This window comes from Aptenodytes forsteri, unplaced genomic scaffold, assembly GCF_000699145.1.
Source record: "Aptenodytes forsteri isolate BGI_AS27 unplaced genomic scaffold, ASM69914v1 Scaffold137, whole genome shotgun sequence".
In the NCBI taxonomy this organism is placed as follows: domain Eukaryota; kingdom Metazoa; phylum Chordata; class Aves; order Sphenisciformes; family Spheniscidae; genus Aptenodytes; species Aptenodytes forsteri.
Window position 1 is genome coordinate 3758902 of NW_008796221.1, and position 16098 is coordinate 3774999.

A 16098-nucleotide genomic window follows, 5' to 3' on the forward strand; every position below is an offset into this window, starting at 1 on the left:
CTGCTCGGGGACTGGCTGGGCATCGGTCGGCGGGTGGTGAGCAACTGTACTGTGCATCACTTGCTTTGTGTATTATGATATTATTATTATTATCATTTTATTTCAATTATTAAACTGTTTTTATCTCAACCCACGAGTTTTTCCTCACTTGTGCTCTTCCAATTCTCTCCCCCATCCCATTTGGGGGGGAGAGGAGTGAGCAAGCGGCTGCGTGGTGCTTAGTTGCCAACTGAGGTTAAAGCACGACAGATGCCAAAGTAAATGCTCTTCCTAACTCACTGGATTCAACAGTAATCAATATCTAGGATTTTACTTAGTTACCTGCTTTTTCTGGTACAGGTCTCCAAATGAAGAGTAATGACTTAGCTACTCGAGGTCTTATAATATTCATGTGAACAAGAAAGTCTACAGATAGTATTGAAATGCAGTAAGATTTCAAATATTGAGCTGTAAAACTTTTCCCATTGTGTTTTGTTTTAGAACTCTTTCCATGTAAAAAAAACCCCAAAACCCCAGCCTTTGGGATCCAGCAATACATAAAGAAGACAGCGACTTATTTCCATATGAGAAATCTGCCTCCTTTCAAAAACCGCTCTCCGTAGCTCAGATAGAGCTGTACTGGTTCACTTGTGTTCTTTTTTCTTTCTCCCATGCAAACATACGTAAGAGTGTCCTGGTTTTGGCAGGGATAGAGTTAATTTCCTTCCTAGTAGCTGGTACAGTGCTGTGTTTTGGATTTAGTATGAGAATAATGTTGATAACACACTGATGTTTTAGTTGTTGCTGAGCAGTGCTTCCCAAACTGGCCACAGGGATATTCCATACCATGTGACATCATGCTCAGTACATAAACTGGGGAAAGCTGGCCAGGGGGGCCACTGCTCAGGGACTGGCTGGACATCGGTCAGCAGGTGGTGAGCAATTGCATTGTGCATCACTTGCTTTGTGTATTATTATTATTACATTATTATTATTGTTATTATTATTTTATTTCAATTATTAAACTGTTTTTATCTCAACTCATGAGTTTTTCTCACTTCTACTCTTCCAATTCTCTCCCCCATCCCACCAGGGGTGGGGAGGGAGAAGTGAGCGAGCGGCTGTGTGGTGCTTAGTTGCCGAATAAGGTTAAACCACGACAAAGAGTTAAATACATGTATGTAAAGAAATAGATTTTTCTCAATGGACTTTTGCATAATACTTTTGCTATAAGACGACACAGCGATTCACCTGTCAATGACATAGAAGTTGTCACCATCATCCCCTTGATCAATGACATGTTCCCCTCCTTCAACCAGCTTTTCAAACATCGCATCTAACACCTGAGACATCTGTTCCTATTTAAAAGAACACAGACAAAGACAAGAAATTATCATCTGCTTTTAAGATTATACTTTTCAAATTAACTAACTGCCCAGCCTCCCAATATGCAGATAAAAAATGTTCATGGATGGAAAATACTCATGCTACAGAAATGCATGGATCAATCAGAAAGACAGTTTTATTTAGTATTCAGTGTTAGCTTTTTCCTCTTCCAGCGTTCAGAGCCCAGCTTCCCTTCTTGTCCCTGCCAATGATAACATAGATCTTGTCTACAATATAAATTGCTCACGAGAATCCAAAGATAGAATTTCACCCTTCACAATTGCGTAACATTATACAGTTAAAGGAAAAAACTGTATCCCTTATTGCAAACAATACACTTACCTGTTTTTGTCTTTAGAACTATTTTACAGAATTTAAAGTTTCAAAATGATTGTAAAGTATTTTGAAAATCTATAAAGTATACAATGCCTGCACAATGGTGGGACAGATGTAACCGTAAAGGTCTGCAGTGCTTTGATTGAGTAAGTAAATGCTAGACTTATTGGGAAGTAGGAATTTACACAGGGCTATAAAACTACTTTGTTAATTTGAATGGAATATGAATGTTTAGAGAGAAATGTTAACAGACTAACAAAATGTCATAATCTGAATTATGGCTGTCTAATAACAAAAACAAATCACTAATTACATAATTTGTCTTGTTTGGTGTAAATCTGCTAAAACTTAACCATTCACATCTAAAAAAACCAAACACAGCTCATTGTGGATTAATGATAACGAATCCTAAAAAGATAACTTAATAATTTAAATTTTATTTTCAGTTTATCGAGCAATATGCCTAAAATTCTGACAATAAACACAATATTATCCTCTACTTTTTGAAACTTATTCAGTATGTATCATACTGAAACAAACATGTTCTAGTGCAAACCACGGTAAAGAAAAGCCTGTAGATTTAGATCCGCACGCATTTTACAGTGGTTCAATTCATAGCATTTCCAGCCACTGAAAGATGGCATTTGCCTTTCCAAACAAGACCAGCCTAAGCCAGTCCTCTAGAGTCCTTCTGCAGCCCATGTACAGAGATAACCATACTAGATAGCTCAGAATCATTCTCTAGAGATTCCCCTTTCTTTCCTCTGATGATAGAGATCTACTGTAACTCACAGTTAGACACTTAATTTTTAGACAGATAAAATTAGGTGGAATGAATTCCATCCTTATTCTACTGAATTTCTTCACTTACTCAAAGCTTTTAAAAATATCAGCAGTACCGTGTTATCCAAGCCTTTTTAAAAAATGGAAGCTAAATACAATTTTACTTCACAGAGTGCATTGTGTGTGGGCACAAAGAACAACAGAATGGCAGCATCCATCCTCAGTACAGCTGATCATGGTAAAATACAGTAAGACATCATGCAACCTACCTAGGCCAGCAAGGAATCATTTAACTATGTCTCTATTTAGTACCTTTTTTAGTATAGACAGGTATGTATTTGCAAAAAAGAAGGATCATTTTACTACCAGTGAATGGGTTATAGTTCATTTCAGAGAAAGAGAAAAGTGTGTGTGGGTGCCATGGGGAGAGACTGAAAATTAGGTACAGGAGTTGCCTCTTAAAAACTTTCATGCTTAAATTAATAGGCAATATTACTTCAGTCTTTTCAGTTCTCCCTATGTAAACTAAAAGGAACTCCCACAGAATCTGCAAAACTGACCTAATGTCAGTTAGTTGTCTAAAGCATTTGAAGCAGCACATTACCTTCTCCTTGCTTTACATCTGAATTGGGAAAGCGGCTCCCCAGCCAACAGCCTTTGGCTGCCATTTGAAAACAAGTAAGAACATGCAGAATGCTCCACACTTTATGGGAGGGTAGAGGGTATATGTTATCCTCTAAATGCAAGCAATGCAAGCAAAATGTATTATACGGGCCCTGATCCTTGGAAATTAAAATACTCCCAAGACATCTTAGAAGAAAGATTAAACTAAAAAGACGGTACTGAAGGAATAATACATACAGTTATAATCTTCATTCAGTGTGCTTCATCTCAGATTTCAGGTTAAAACATTTTCAATCTCATAATTATGAATCAAGGTCACCAAAACACAACTTTTCTGGTAGGTAAATCTATGACTTTTTTAGACAACAGAGTAGAATTCACAAATACAATTCCCTTTTAAAAAAATGTTTCAAACACTTGAAGGTATTCAATACGTTTGAGAGCTGTCTATTATCTACTGAAGTACTGCACATGTATTTTAACTTTCTAAATAAATTGCAACTAACTTAAAGACAACTGGTCCCTTTCCCAAAGCTTTCTACATAAAATTAAGATAGAGCAGACTGCAATAACCAAACCAGGCACGTGTTTTTTGCTATTACTGTGTGACTTACAAAACTTGCTTGCCCAGCTCGCTCTATGTGAATCCTCTTGATTCTCTGCCAGACTGAGGCTCAATTTACTGGCACCCTCTATAGTTACTTTGAAAGGATAAAGATGGGTAATTTTAGAATTAAAAAGTAGATCTCTTATCACACACAGAATTAATTCTGGTATTTTGTAAAATGGTGCAGTCTGAAAGCTCTTCTTCCTTAAAGCAGTTCTAGCTTTAAAAAATACATATAAAATGAAAACAGGAAGAGTTTTTTTATATGTGTTTGTAAATCTGTGGTGTGTAATGCCGTGGCAATCTGGCAATCAATATTCTAAAGAATGACACTTTAAAAACATGATAAACTTTAACAGAAATAAAATTTATAAAGAATCTGAAGTATTAAACATGTACGTTGTACAATCTTTATGACTTCTACTAGAATTTCATTATCTTAATACAGTTTTTTCAAATATAATAAAGCATCTATTTTTCTTAAGAATAATGCACTCTACAAATATAAAGAACCAAAACTAAAGTTTAAATGATTTGAGATTTGATTGTTTATGTAATGTTTCTTTACATTCTCTAATACATGCAATGGATTTTTTTTTTTCCATTCTAAACTGTGAAGCATGGAAATGCTTCAAAAAAGGAACATTTTTGAGAAAATTATGGGAACCTTGGGTTGTTGCCATGAAAGCACACTTTGATCACTATCCTTTGTGACAGAGAAAATATTTTAACTTCCTTAAAAGTGTGGAGGCTGAATGGGAAATCAGATTTTCTGAAAGACACATTCACAATACAAACCAAATTCATCTGTTAAGATTTTCTTTTTATAAAGTTATTTTCTTTTTTTGAAGTGTAGTTACTGCATTTCTCTCAAAAAGTCTTTCTAACAATTGGACTTTAATGACAGAGCATGATTTCACAAAATAATTTACTAGACAAGTGAATAAACATGCCACAGTTACAGCCATCATTAATGTCTCAATCACCCTAGCTTTCAAGTGTGGATTTAACTGCTGGGAAGCAGGATTGCAAAGGAGCATTAGCTCCCTTATCAGCATCAGCCAGCATGATATATCCTCTCATATCATCTGAAGTGGAGATGATGTGGTTTTCTTCCCTCTCCTACTTAGACCAAGATGGTACCTACCCTAGTTTTATACCAACTTAAATAAACTGTGCTAGTAAAGTTCTTTTGCATATTTAGATCAGTTGGAATCAGAGATTACAACTATGAAGTACAAACTCAACAGGACCAGGGGATGGACTCAAGCACTGACATGGTATAGTCTGGGCTGGTTTGCTCTTGGTGCAGTTAGCACAGCTGGTACAGTTTTGGCTTGTGCCAACTAGCACTCTCCTGACAAACCCTGGTCATGGCTTGGAGGAATGCTTGAGCCAGGGCTTCTTCCCAGTACAGGTAAAACCACCCTGATTAGTTGCTTGGTTTGGTGGGGTTAGGAGGAGAGGAAGGTGCGAGAGAGTTTAGCTGTATGTATGTCATACTGCACTGCATGGCCTCAGGGACAGAGAATGTCCTCTGATCTAGTTTGTTGTTACCGATTACTGAACTGAATAAAGGTGACAAGAATGGAAAATTTCAAAATAATCTACTGCAGTCAGTCAAACTCTGCCTTTGGACATCCTTCTTAATTTCCTGACAAACAAAATCTGTATTTCTAGTCAATCAAGTGACATTTTCCCTGTAATTAAAGCCTTCAAAATACTGAACTAAGGAAACATTTAATATGAAGGACATGCTACTATGACTGGTTACTAGTAAAAAAACAGTTAGCAGGTATTCTTAGCTCTTTAGTCCTAAAACATGTAAATCAGCTCCACAACCTCTCTGGGCAACCTGTTCCAGCATTTGACCACCCTCACAGTAAAAAAGGCTTTTCTTAAACAGATTTTTTTTGTATTTCAGTTTGTGCACATTGTGCCATTGCACCAACTCTAGCAGCAGCCCCACACTGTCTTGCGCACTGTTTCGAGTTCCCCTTCAAACTCTCATCTGCACAAACTACCTCAACTGCAAAGTCTCTGCTAGTTTGTCATCTTTGCTGTGCTCCTGCGAGCTCTCTCTCCTCAACAGCAGTTACACAGATGCTCTTCATCAACATTTCACTAGGAGCCTGATCCTCTCAGACAGTCTTCATGTGCTAAGTATTCTAATTACTACACACTTGTGGCAAAAAGTAGTTGCCCCCTCTTCCCCTTTATCCCATGGTAGCCACATGAACCTCTAGCATAGCAGAACTTCAATGTCAAAAAATACCTCTGGTACTTATCATGGTGCCTATGAACAGCATAGCACCTAAGCAGAAGTTTTATGAATCACCCTGTTATGAGTTAAGAAATATTTTACTGTGCCTAAAGTGCAACTCAGATACCAGGCATCTTTATGAATCTAGGCCTGTGGTGATACCCATGCGTAAGTAAGGTGTGTGCAAGCCTGATGCATTGCCATTTCATATCTGAAATGTACAAAATTGTGTGCATGTTTACAATCAGTTATAAACAAAAGAGGACATGAGATTCAGAAGAACAAAGCCCCATACAGGAATGATAACTCATTTGCCAAGGACATCCCCCTGGAACAGTGTCCATCCTTCTTGCCAGGTCAAGTGAAAAACTGCAAATAATCACTCACAACTCTCCTAACGTATACTTTGTATCACATAAAGTACTGTCCTCGAGATGCATATTGCATTATTTGAAAATAGTATGTTAGCCTCAATTTCTTTCAAGTCAACAAAATAAACATGGCAATTACATCTCAAGACAATTCCTTGGAAAAAAAAAATCAGTTATATAATGGACATTGAGTATAATTAAAACTGCATTTTATTTAGTATACATTTCACACATTAAAAATCCAGTCACTTTTATGTCCTTGCAAGACAGCTTTTGATTCATTCAAGAGAGCTGGTAGACCATGACATATCCTTCCCAAATGCCAATGGCTCTTTTAACTGCCAGACTACCAAGTGATTTGCTACCACTGTGCCAGGTACAGTCATCTTAATATCAATTTATAAATTTACTGTGAGCTATTTTGTAAAGGAAAAAGAACAAAGTCCTCCATACTAAACTCAACCATTCAAACACTCTGGGGCTTCCAAGAAGCATCAATGTTTAAACTGCTAATACAAACATTTGTTGTTTGGCAAAGTGCTACCCATTCGGAATCAATGAAGGCACTGTAGATAAAATGGAAAGTAGGACATGATCATCACTGGAAGTCATGACAATGTCAAATGTAAAAAGTAACTTCTGAAAAATATCCTTCCCCACTATTTAAGAAAAGGAATTCAGGAGATAGAAGGCACAGCTACATTTCTATAGTTAAAGTGATGTGGCTTCTGACAGCAAACTGAGACAATTGTAATCTGGCATTTGACAGGAGCTGGTAAAAACCAGCTATTAAGCTGGATGCAGTAAATCCCAAAAGTATTGGATGGTATGTTTGGATTATATATGCTTTGGGAGTCCCGCAAAAGAAGGATGAGTGTGCTGCTGGAGTGCTCCCTGGTAGACAGGAAATCTCCGTTAATTTCCCTTTTAGATTCAGGACATTCTGCACAATCTAAGCAGGCATGAGATTGCCTTGCACTTCAGTACAACAGCAGTAACAAGACTTGCCTATCTCATATGACTTGTAAAAATTATAATGTTCTGAGACACAGCCATAAGACTTATCATATGCACAAAGTGCATCCACAGTTCTCCTACTGAGTTCATCAACCACTTTATTCTTTACTCCTACAACCATTTTACTAAAATGAGCCCAAGTTAAAATGGCATCCTGTTGGCCACCTTATCATCACTTTGAGTAATATGAAATATCAACGAATTAATGCTCAGCATGATATTAAGAAGGTAATGAAGCAGACAGAATACCAGAATAGGAAGGGGTTGGGGGTGGGGGTGGAGAGAGAGAGAGAAAGTTAGCAAAACATAGGCAGGGAAACCATGGGAAGAAAAGGAGTTCTTAATCAACAAGTCAGGATCTTGGAGAGGAAGAGTAAATTACACAATTCATGTCTACAGGTCTCCACATTTGTTTTTTCAGAACAAAACCATGTACATATACTCCCCTGGAACTCCAATACAAATGTTAGCAGCACTATTGATCCAATTCAAAACGTTTAGCTCCCTTGTGTAATATCCACTTGTAAACTAATCAAAAGGCATTTATTTCTTCACTATCAAAGAATCCAATTTGTATTTTGATGTATAATCAATATTTTCAAGCAACAATATTTTCCTTGAGACTATACCTTAACCTTCCTCCACAGAGTTAATATGTTAAGTTAGAATTCTGCCTCTCAAATATCATGCACATGCCCATTAGTCAGGCTCAGTAACACTTTTTATATTTTGTAACTAGCCCTCTGAGCAAGTTGGCTGATTCTTTTCAGCAGTTTGCTAAAATAGAGCAGAAATAATTCAGAGTTGCAAATAGTTTCCAAAATTCTTAAGCCAAAGATGAAGGCACCTTACATTGGGCAGTTCTTTTGCAGAACATCTTCAATAACTGATTATAGAATCATAGAATTATTTAGGTTGGAAAAGACCTTCGAGATCATTGAGTCTAACCATAAACCTAACACTGCCAAGTCCATCACTAAACCATGTCCCTAAGCACCACATCTACACGTCTTTTAAATACCTCCAGGGATGGGGACTCAACCACTTCCCTGGGCAGCCTGTTCCAGTGCTTGATAACCCTTTCAGTGAAGAAATTGTTCCTAATATCCAATCTAAACCTCCCCCGGCACAACTTGAAGCCGTTTCCTCTTGTCCTATCGCTTGTTATCTGGGAAAAGAAACTGACTCACACCTTGCTACAACCTCCTTTCAGGGAGTTGTAGAGAGCGATGAGGTCTCCCCTGAGCCTCCTTTTCTCCAGGCTAAACAACCCCAGTTCCCTCAGCCGCTCCTCATAAGACTTGTTCTCCAGACCCCTCACCAGCCTCGTTGCTCTTCTTTGGACGCACTCCAGCACCTCGATGTCCTTCTTGTAGTGAGGGGCCCAAAATTGAATACAGTATTCGAGGTGCAGCCTCACCAGTGCCAAGTACAGGGGGACAATCACTGCCCTAGTCTTGCTGGCCACACCATTTCTCATACAATAGGCAAGGTGGAGGGAATCCCTGTTTGCTAGATCTGATATAAGTATTAGTTTTGCCTTAGGAAAAAACAGAGGATTAAGTGCAGTTCTATTTGTTTGGGAACCCATTAGTTTGCAAAGAGTTTTATGCCATCTAAGAGGGCAAACTATTAACATGTTCAGGCATTCTGGGCTCACTCATATATGTATATATGTATTCCCATTAATTGCTCCAACATCTGTAGTCCTAATTCTTCACCAGAATTTTAAGAACATAAGAGCATTATGAGAATCTTCTGTTAGTAGCACTTTTCAAGGAATGCTTTGGCCTTAAGTATAAGAGTCCACTATTCATAAAACACAGTTGCATTATGCTTTCTTTCATCTTCCTTCAAGTTAATCAATTCTAATTGATTAATCAATATTTGTGCTCTTTTATAATAATTCCCCAGGTGCATGAGTGGCACTATGCCCAGATATTGCTCTTGCATATTTGTGAAGAATATGTATAATTTATTACCTTTTAGAAAAGGGTCAAGACCTATTTGAAATATTCTCTACAAGCATTAGCAGGGCAAAGCTCTCCAAAATAAAATTTCCCTGAAAGAGAACAGATGATCTAACACTGCTTGTGAATTTTTGCGAAAGAAAGGATTCAAACTTTAAGTGCAAGGGTGTGGCACAGCTTTGATGGTACCAGTCCCTTGAGCCACCCTGTTACTCTGATAATAGGTTTATCAGGTTTTTTAACTACTGGCCTATGGGCCATCACAGCCAAACCAAATAGCCTGTTGTTAATCAGCCCCAGCAAAGTTTCATCTTAAAAGACAAAACCAAAAGAATAAACTCTCTGAACTGCATTGTAAAAAGGAAGTGTAGAAGGCTGTGCTGGCCACTAGATGAGCTGCTGCTACTGCTATTCCCCCCAGTGATAAAACAGTTGTTAGGCTGAACAGAGACAAATTCCAGTAATAGCGACTTGGGGCTTATCCTCAGTAATGGCCCAAGGCATCTGGTCATCATCTGGTTTTCTCCTTGCTGGCTTATAACAAAATTAAAGTGGAGGGGAAACAGGGCACGCAGCTTCTGATTCCACCGCCAGTAACCTTCAGCACCTGGAGCACAAAGGAGAAGGTGTGGTAACATGCTTTGTGCATGCATGTAGAGCAAGCAGCCAGGCACACCATGGCAATCCTGGGAGAACAAAAGTAATATTAGGATTTCTGGCAATGGTGTAGCAGGCAATTGAGAAGAACAATAAATAATACTGTGGTCTAATAGGAAGAGGCTCTTCTGGGAAGAACAGGAAGAGGTGCTTTAGAAGAGGAATGAGTTAATCTAACATAGGTTAGATTAATAGCATAGGGAAAGGAAAATGAACATCTGAATGCAACTTTCTCTCTTCTAATTCACTCATCCACACAGTTCTGCTCCTGGAATTTCTCTTGATTCATTCCTGATCTGGTCCTCTAAAAAGTAGCCAGAGGTCTGCAAAAACCTCTTTCCCTCATCTTGTTGCACGTGCATGTTTCAATACATATTCTTCTCTTCAAGTAATTTTTTTAATACTGTTACGCACTAGCAAAACTGATATTGAGTGACAGCAACCAGATGGGAAGTGATTAAGCCCCCAGAAAGATGAAAAGAATGCTAACATGTCAATTCTTTAAAAGTACTTTTTATTTAAGGGAGTTAACTCAGAAGTGCCTTGCTGAACTGACATTAGTTGACTGGTCACATCCTCAATCAATCCACAAAGTTAAAGCAAGTTTCAAGAAAATTCAAGTAACTTCACAGACTTTAAGGAATTTATAAAAGTTGGCCTTTAAAACACAGAGTGCTGCTCAGGGGATTATACCAGAGCTGGTGTTCCTTTATACTATGCTATATTTTCAATCAGAGCCAGTATGTGAAATATTGGTATTAATAAATACTTCTCCATAAGCTTACCTATCTGATATTCAAACACTGCTATCAGGTAAATGCAAGCTCAAGACAGTGTTGTGTGTGTTTAGAAAATCCTAAGTTGTCTCAAAGTCTGAAGGTTATCTTTTTCTCCTCTCTCTCGTTTAGTCTCACATTCAAATGGTTCTGCTGTTTTTTACTTTTATGTGAAGGCTCTTGTCTGTTCAGATGGACTTTTGAATTAAAATGCTGAGTGGTACTGTAAGTCACCTCCTAACTACTGCAACATCTCCTGCTTTAATGATACCCTTATCTTATCCTTCCATTCAAATTAAAACACTGTGTCAGGGTGGGATAAAGTTTTAAGAAAATGTGGGCTCCATTTAGCATCATGTAGTGAATGCAATTCTGATCACGCCGTAAGACATGTTCTTATACTGTATTTCAGAGTGGTGCCCTATCTAGGTAATGGTGTTTGACACCTTGCTAAAAGGCCATCAGGGAAAAGCCATTAAGCACTTTACATCATCTCTTGCCCTCTAACTCACTGACCTCTGAAACAATGTTTTTCATCCACAGAACTATAGCAGAAAGAAGCTGAAGTTCAATGCAAGAAAAAAAACAGTGCGAGTGGGAGACACTATCGATACACAGCCTGACTTTTGTTCCAGAGACTTTAGCTTCAGCAGCTGAAGATACTATCTCTCACCAAGATGAAGGAGGTGTTTTGCTAATACACCAGAGAGTGAACGGCAGCAGCTGGCACCACGTGCGCTTGTGCTGCAGGGTGGAGAGGCAGAGGTGAGGAAGAGAGCTGGGATAGGAACATTTAAATTACTGCAACTACAGTGGCAGAGCTCTTGAGTCACTGCCTAGCAGCAGAACAAGAAGGAGGAGTGGGAGAAGTCCCCTGGGGACTACAGATCTTGGCTCCACAGAAGGAGCAAGCCAGACTGAAGAAGGCTACATTTTAATACCCTTGCTATTTTCAGAGCTCAGTAGCTTTCCAAAGCCTTTTATGAGTAAAGTTATTATAATGAAAAACTCCTTTATAAAAATTATCTTACTCAACTTTCCACAACGCTGTCTGTGAAGGATTTAAAGCAGAAGGAAGTGTTCTTAATCCACTGGACAATCTGAGCAAAACAGGGTAAAGAAGACTTGGGAGATCCCAGGAGCGGATTTCAAGGCTTTGGACTGCAGAGCTCCACAAGGGGAGGACTCTGCTAAGAAGTCTTCTGCTAAACACCTGCAACAGACTGTGGGAACTATTAGCAATTACAAGTAACTGATTCAGAAGCAAAAAGTAAAAAAGGAGTTCAACACATCAAGGGGATATGGTATCGAGACAGCAGCACAGTCCTGAGAAGACCTCCACAAACAGGGGAAGTAATCCCTCAATATTCCTTGGAAGAGTTATATCAAGTGCCCACACTGGAACACTTTAATGCTCTATGTCTACACAACATTACAATACAGCTCATACGAAGCCAATAGATCCCTGTCCTGCAGACCAAGTGGCTGACTACTACTTATACAGAAGATCTAGTTCTCACTGGAAGGGAAAGCAGATCTCATCCAGAGGACTGATGCTATAAGCAGATACTACCAAGAAACTGTGTAAAGCCAGAATCAGGAAAGCAGTAGCTCAAAATTAACATCATGGAAGATTCTAGGAGCACACAATAATCTGTTGGGTCACAGGACTCGTAAGAGAGAAATGCTCAGAGACTAACCAAGAGGGGTCTGCCAAAATGCCATTGGCAGGCTAATGTAACGATGGTCCAGGCAAGCGGAAGCCAGGACACAGCAACAATAAGGAAAATATATAATAAACCAATTTCACATCCAGAGCAGATGCCCACAAACCACTTTGTATCCCTGAACTTATGCAGAAAAATAATTCAGGAGTGGAAGGGGCAAATGTTTGGGTGACTTTAGCTTGAACAAGTATAGTGGAACAGCTAATTAACTACCCATTAAACAGACAGCATGAGGAAGGGAGTTAGGAAATCTTCTGTGTCAGGATCCCTAGTGTCCCAAGAATGCACACACATTAGCACCTATGCTGAGACTTGTGATGCCCTCCTATAGCTCTCACTCCAGGGTTCTGCAAAGCTGGGGGTCTGTGGCTCACTGCTCCTCAGGGCCTCTCTGGGAACAGGTACCGAGGCTCAGGGCTCAGCCTTTGTGCAGACAAAAGCAGGAGCTGGAAACCTGCAGCACAAATTAACATGCATTCTCTGTAACAGCCTGACTTCCAAACAGAGCTGCAGGCTGGTCTTTCCATTAGCTCCCTCTTGAATCAAATGTAAAACTTTTTGTTCTCATGCTTAAAACTCTACATAATTATTTCCCTTTCCCCCATGCTCCCTCCCCTGACAGCACTGAATCAATTCTCTTGAGAAAGCATTTGGTGTGCTGTGAGTCATCCCAACCTCAGTATGCATGTTTTGATTGATACACTCACCTTTTCCCTTAAACAGCCCTGTGCTTTTTTGTAGCGTTATCACCTTTGTCTGATCCAGATCACTCATTCACTGCATTTAAGCTTTCTTAAAAGTCCATAGTTGTTTTTATAGGCAATAGAAGGAAGGTATCTGTACAGAAGAAAATTATCTGTATCGTTTTCATGGTATCTGTATTAAGTGAAATAATAATGTAAACACCTCACTATTGCCTTTCTCTTTCCCTCTATTTCATAAGTTGCTTGTTCAATTACATCTATAGCTAAACTGTAGGCTTTGGGGGTAATTTTAGGCTTTGATGGAGCACTCAGCACACTTTTGAATGACAAAAAGTAACTAGTAGAAACAACTTAAGCGTTCCAGTTAACTGATGACTTTATATACATCAATGTACAGCAAGAAGATTTAAAATAAGAAAATACAATACTTTACAGTCATATTAATGTATACATGCATATTAATGTACTTCAAGATGATCATTCATGGTGGTGAACAAAAAGCTTTATATATATGATGTATCAGTTATAAAAATGGCATTTCTGGAGTTTATGAAATGGTGAAGAAAGCATACATAAAAGCTTACAAAAGTCAAATTTGTAAACTTCTTTTGAAAAGTTCAAGAGAATTAATTCTTAGCAGCACTGCTAAACGTTGTTCATTGCAAAGAATCTCTTACCGGATCTAGGTTCTTAAAAAGAAGAATGTCCTTGCATGCCTCCTGCAGTCTATTTCTTTGATCATCTGTTTTAGGGTGAATAATCTGAGGGATATAATAGAAAAACCTTTAAAGTAGTTATCATATAGCAGCACTAGCTGAAGGACTGAGCTAATTCAGCTAAGCATTTTACACAATATTTTGGCCATGCTTCATAACACTAATTTCAAAACCTTCAGGATTTGAATAAACACTCAATGATAACATTATATCACCATAGCATTAGCAAATGAAGCACTGCTGTATTTAAGCTAACAAGATCTTTACATTTGTAGAATCCAGTTCATTTCTGCAAGCCATTCTGGATACCTTTATCTCAACTATTGCTGCATAAACATTACTCTACTACTCTCTAGTCATATTTGGAGCATGCATGTTTTATAAAAAGCACCACTGTTACATTTAGCCATTTGCCATGACTACTTCCCAAAGAGTATTTTGTGAAATAGTATCTGTGTTAAATTTATATCAGAAGTTCCACAGAGTAAACAACAGACTTGACACTATCGGAGTGAGCCAGAGATTTACTAAACTACCGCTGTCTGGTTAATGCGAGTATCAATCAAGTTGTTAATTCAATTCATATGCTTAAAAAGGTATGCTGGGTTTCAAGGCTGTGATACTACAGGATAACCTTTTTGACAGTTTTACAAGCCAGAAATTAGGTAGAATATAAACATTTAAACTTGTCTTAAAAGTCATACTTATGCTATTTCATCTTAAAAGCTAAGTAAATGCCTTTAAAAGGGTACATAAGTAAAATAAGTAAATATAGTTCATTAGTTATTGCATTGTATATCTGAAAATCTTAGTGATTTTGTAATTTACCTTTTTTCTGCCTTATGAAAAATACTAGAATATTGAGGAAACTACTGCAAGGTTATGAGGACATCAAATAAGTACTTTTAGGAGCAGGTACTCTCTGGCCAAATAAAATTGCACAAAAATGTTACCTTAACAGACGATGTATCAAAGGTGTGGCAATTTAGAATAATACTCTCATCAGGTCCTACATGGGTGACTATTACAGAGAATTTTTACATGTTCCTTTAACATGAAAACCCAAAATATTATAATAAAGTATATTATAATACAGATTTTTTGGAAAGGAATGGTAATTCTGGTTACATTTTTCTTCCTATATTTAATGCCTGAGAACTGAAAAAATAAGTATTTGACTCAAAGCATTACATACCCTAGATTCTGCGTCGTCCTCTTCCTCATCAGGATTGTAAGTTTCTGCACACACTGAAATAAAAAGAAGTATAATCTGAATTAAAAGTACAATAGTGTTTCACAGGATTTACAGAACAGAAAATGCATTGTGTGGCACAGTAATAATATGCAGTAATGTAACACACTCAATAGAGAATCACAGACGATACTGCTGATAGGGTCCATAGCACGTCATCTCCGAACTGCCGGTGAAACAAAGCTACACTTGTATCATTTTTGGACGTTTTCTCTGTTTTAAAAGACCTCTAATATACTTATAAATTTCTCACCTAACCTGTTCTAAGTGATCTTACCTTACTATCAGATTTTTTTTTCTGATGCCTAAACTAATCCTTTCTTGTTAGAATTTAAGCTATCCATACTGGATGCAGAGATCAGATCATTCCCTTCATCTGTGTAAGGTCAAGATGGTTTCGGGTTTTGTTTTGGTTGGTTGGTTGGTTGGTTTTTTTGTTTTGGGGGTTTTTTTTTAATACTTGAAAACTTTTCTCTCCTACCTAACTTCTACTTTTTTACAGTAAATAATTCTGGTTCTTCAATTTTTTTCCTTACAAGTCATGTTTTTCAGCTCTCTAACTATCCTCATTGCCATTCTCTGAACTCCCTCCAATTAGCCCTATCTTTATTGAAGTGTGATGCTCAAAACTGGACCCAGTATTTGAGCTGAGCAGAGTACTGAGTACAACAGATTAATTACTCCTTACATTTTGCAGGCTATGCGTCTTTTTCATCCATCCATACCTTTTTCACAATAGCTTGATTATGTTTACTCGTGTGTCATGGTTTAATTTCAGTCGGCAATTAAGTACCACAAGTTAGAATCTTGTGGGTTGAGATAAAAACACTTTAATAATAATTACACAAAACAAGTGATGCACAGTACAATTGCTCACCACCTCACCACCGATGCCCAGCCAGTCCCCGAGCAGCGGCACCCCACGCCAGC

At 38.1% G+C, this 16098-nt stretch overlaps 1 protein-coding gene across 1 annotated transcript in view; it reads right to left on the reverse strand.

The window, feature by feature from the left end:
* Window positions 1-16098, reverse strand: part of PRKAR2B (protein kinase cAMP-dependent type II regulatory subunit beta) — a 72576-nt gene that overhangs the window by 11028 nt on the left and 45450 nt on the right. Inside the window, exons 4-6 of the mRNA XM_009289093.1 lie at window positions 15112-15186; window positions 13878-13961; window positions 1231-1337 (exon numbers count right to left, since the gene is read on the reverse strand). Of these exons, the coding sequence (XP_009287368.1) occupies window positions 1231-1337; window positions 13878-13961; window positions 15112-15186 (266 nt within the window). The remainder of the gene's footprint in view (window positions 1-1230; window positions 1338-13877; window positions 13962-15111; window positions 15187-16098) is intronic.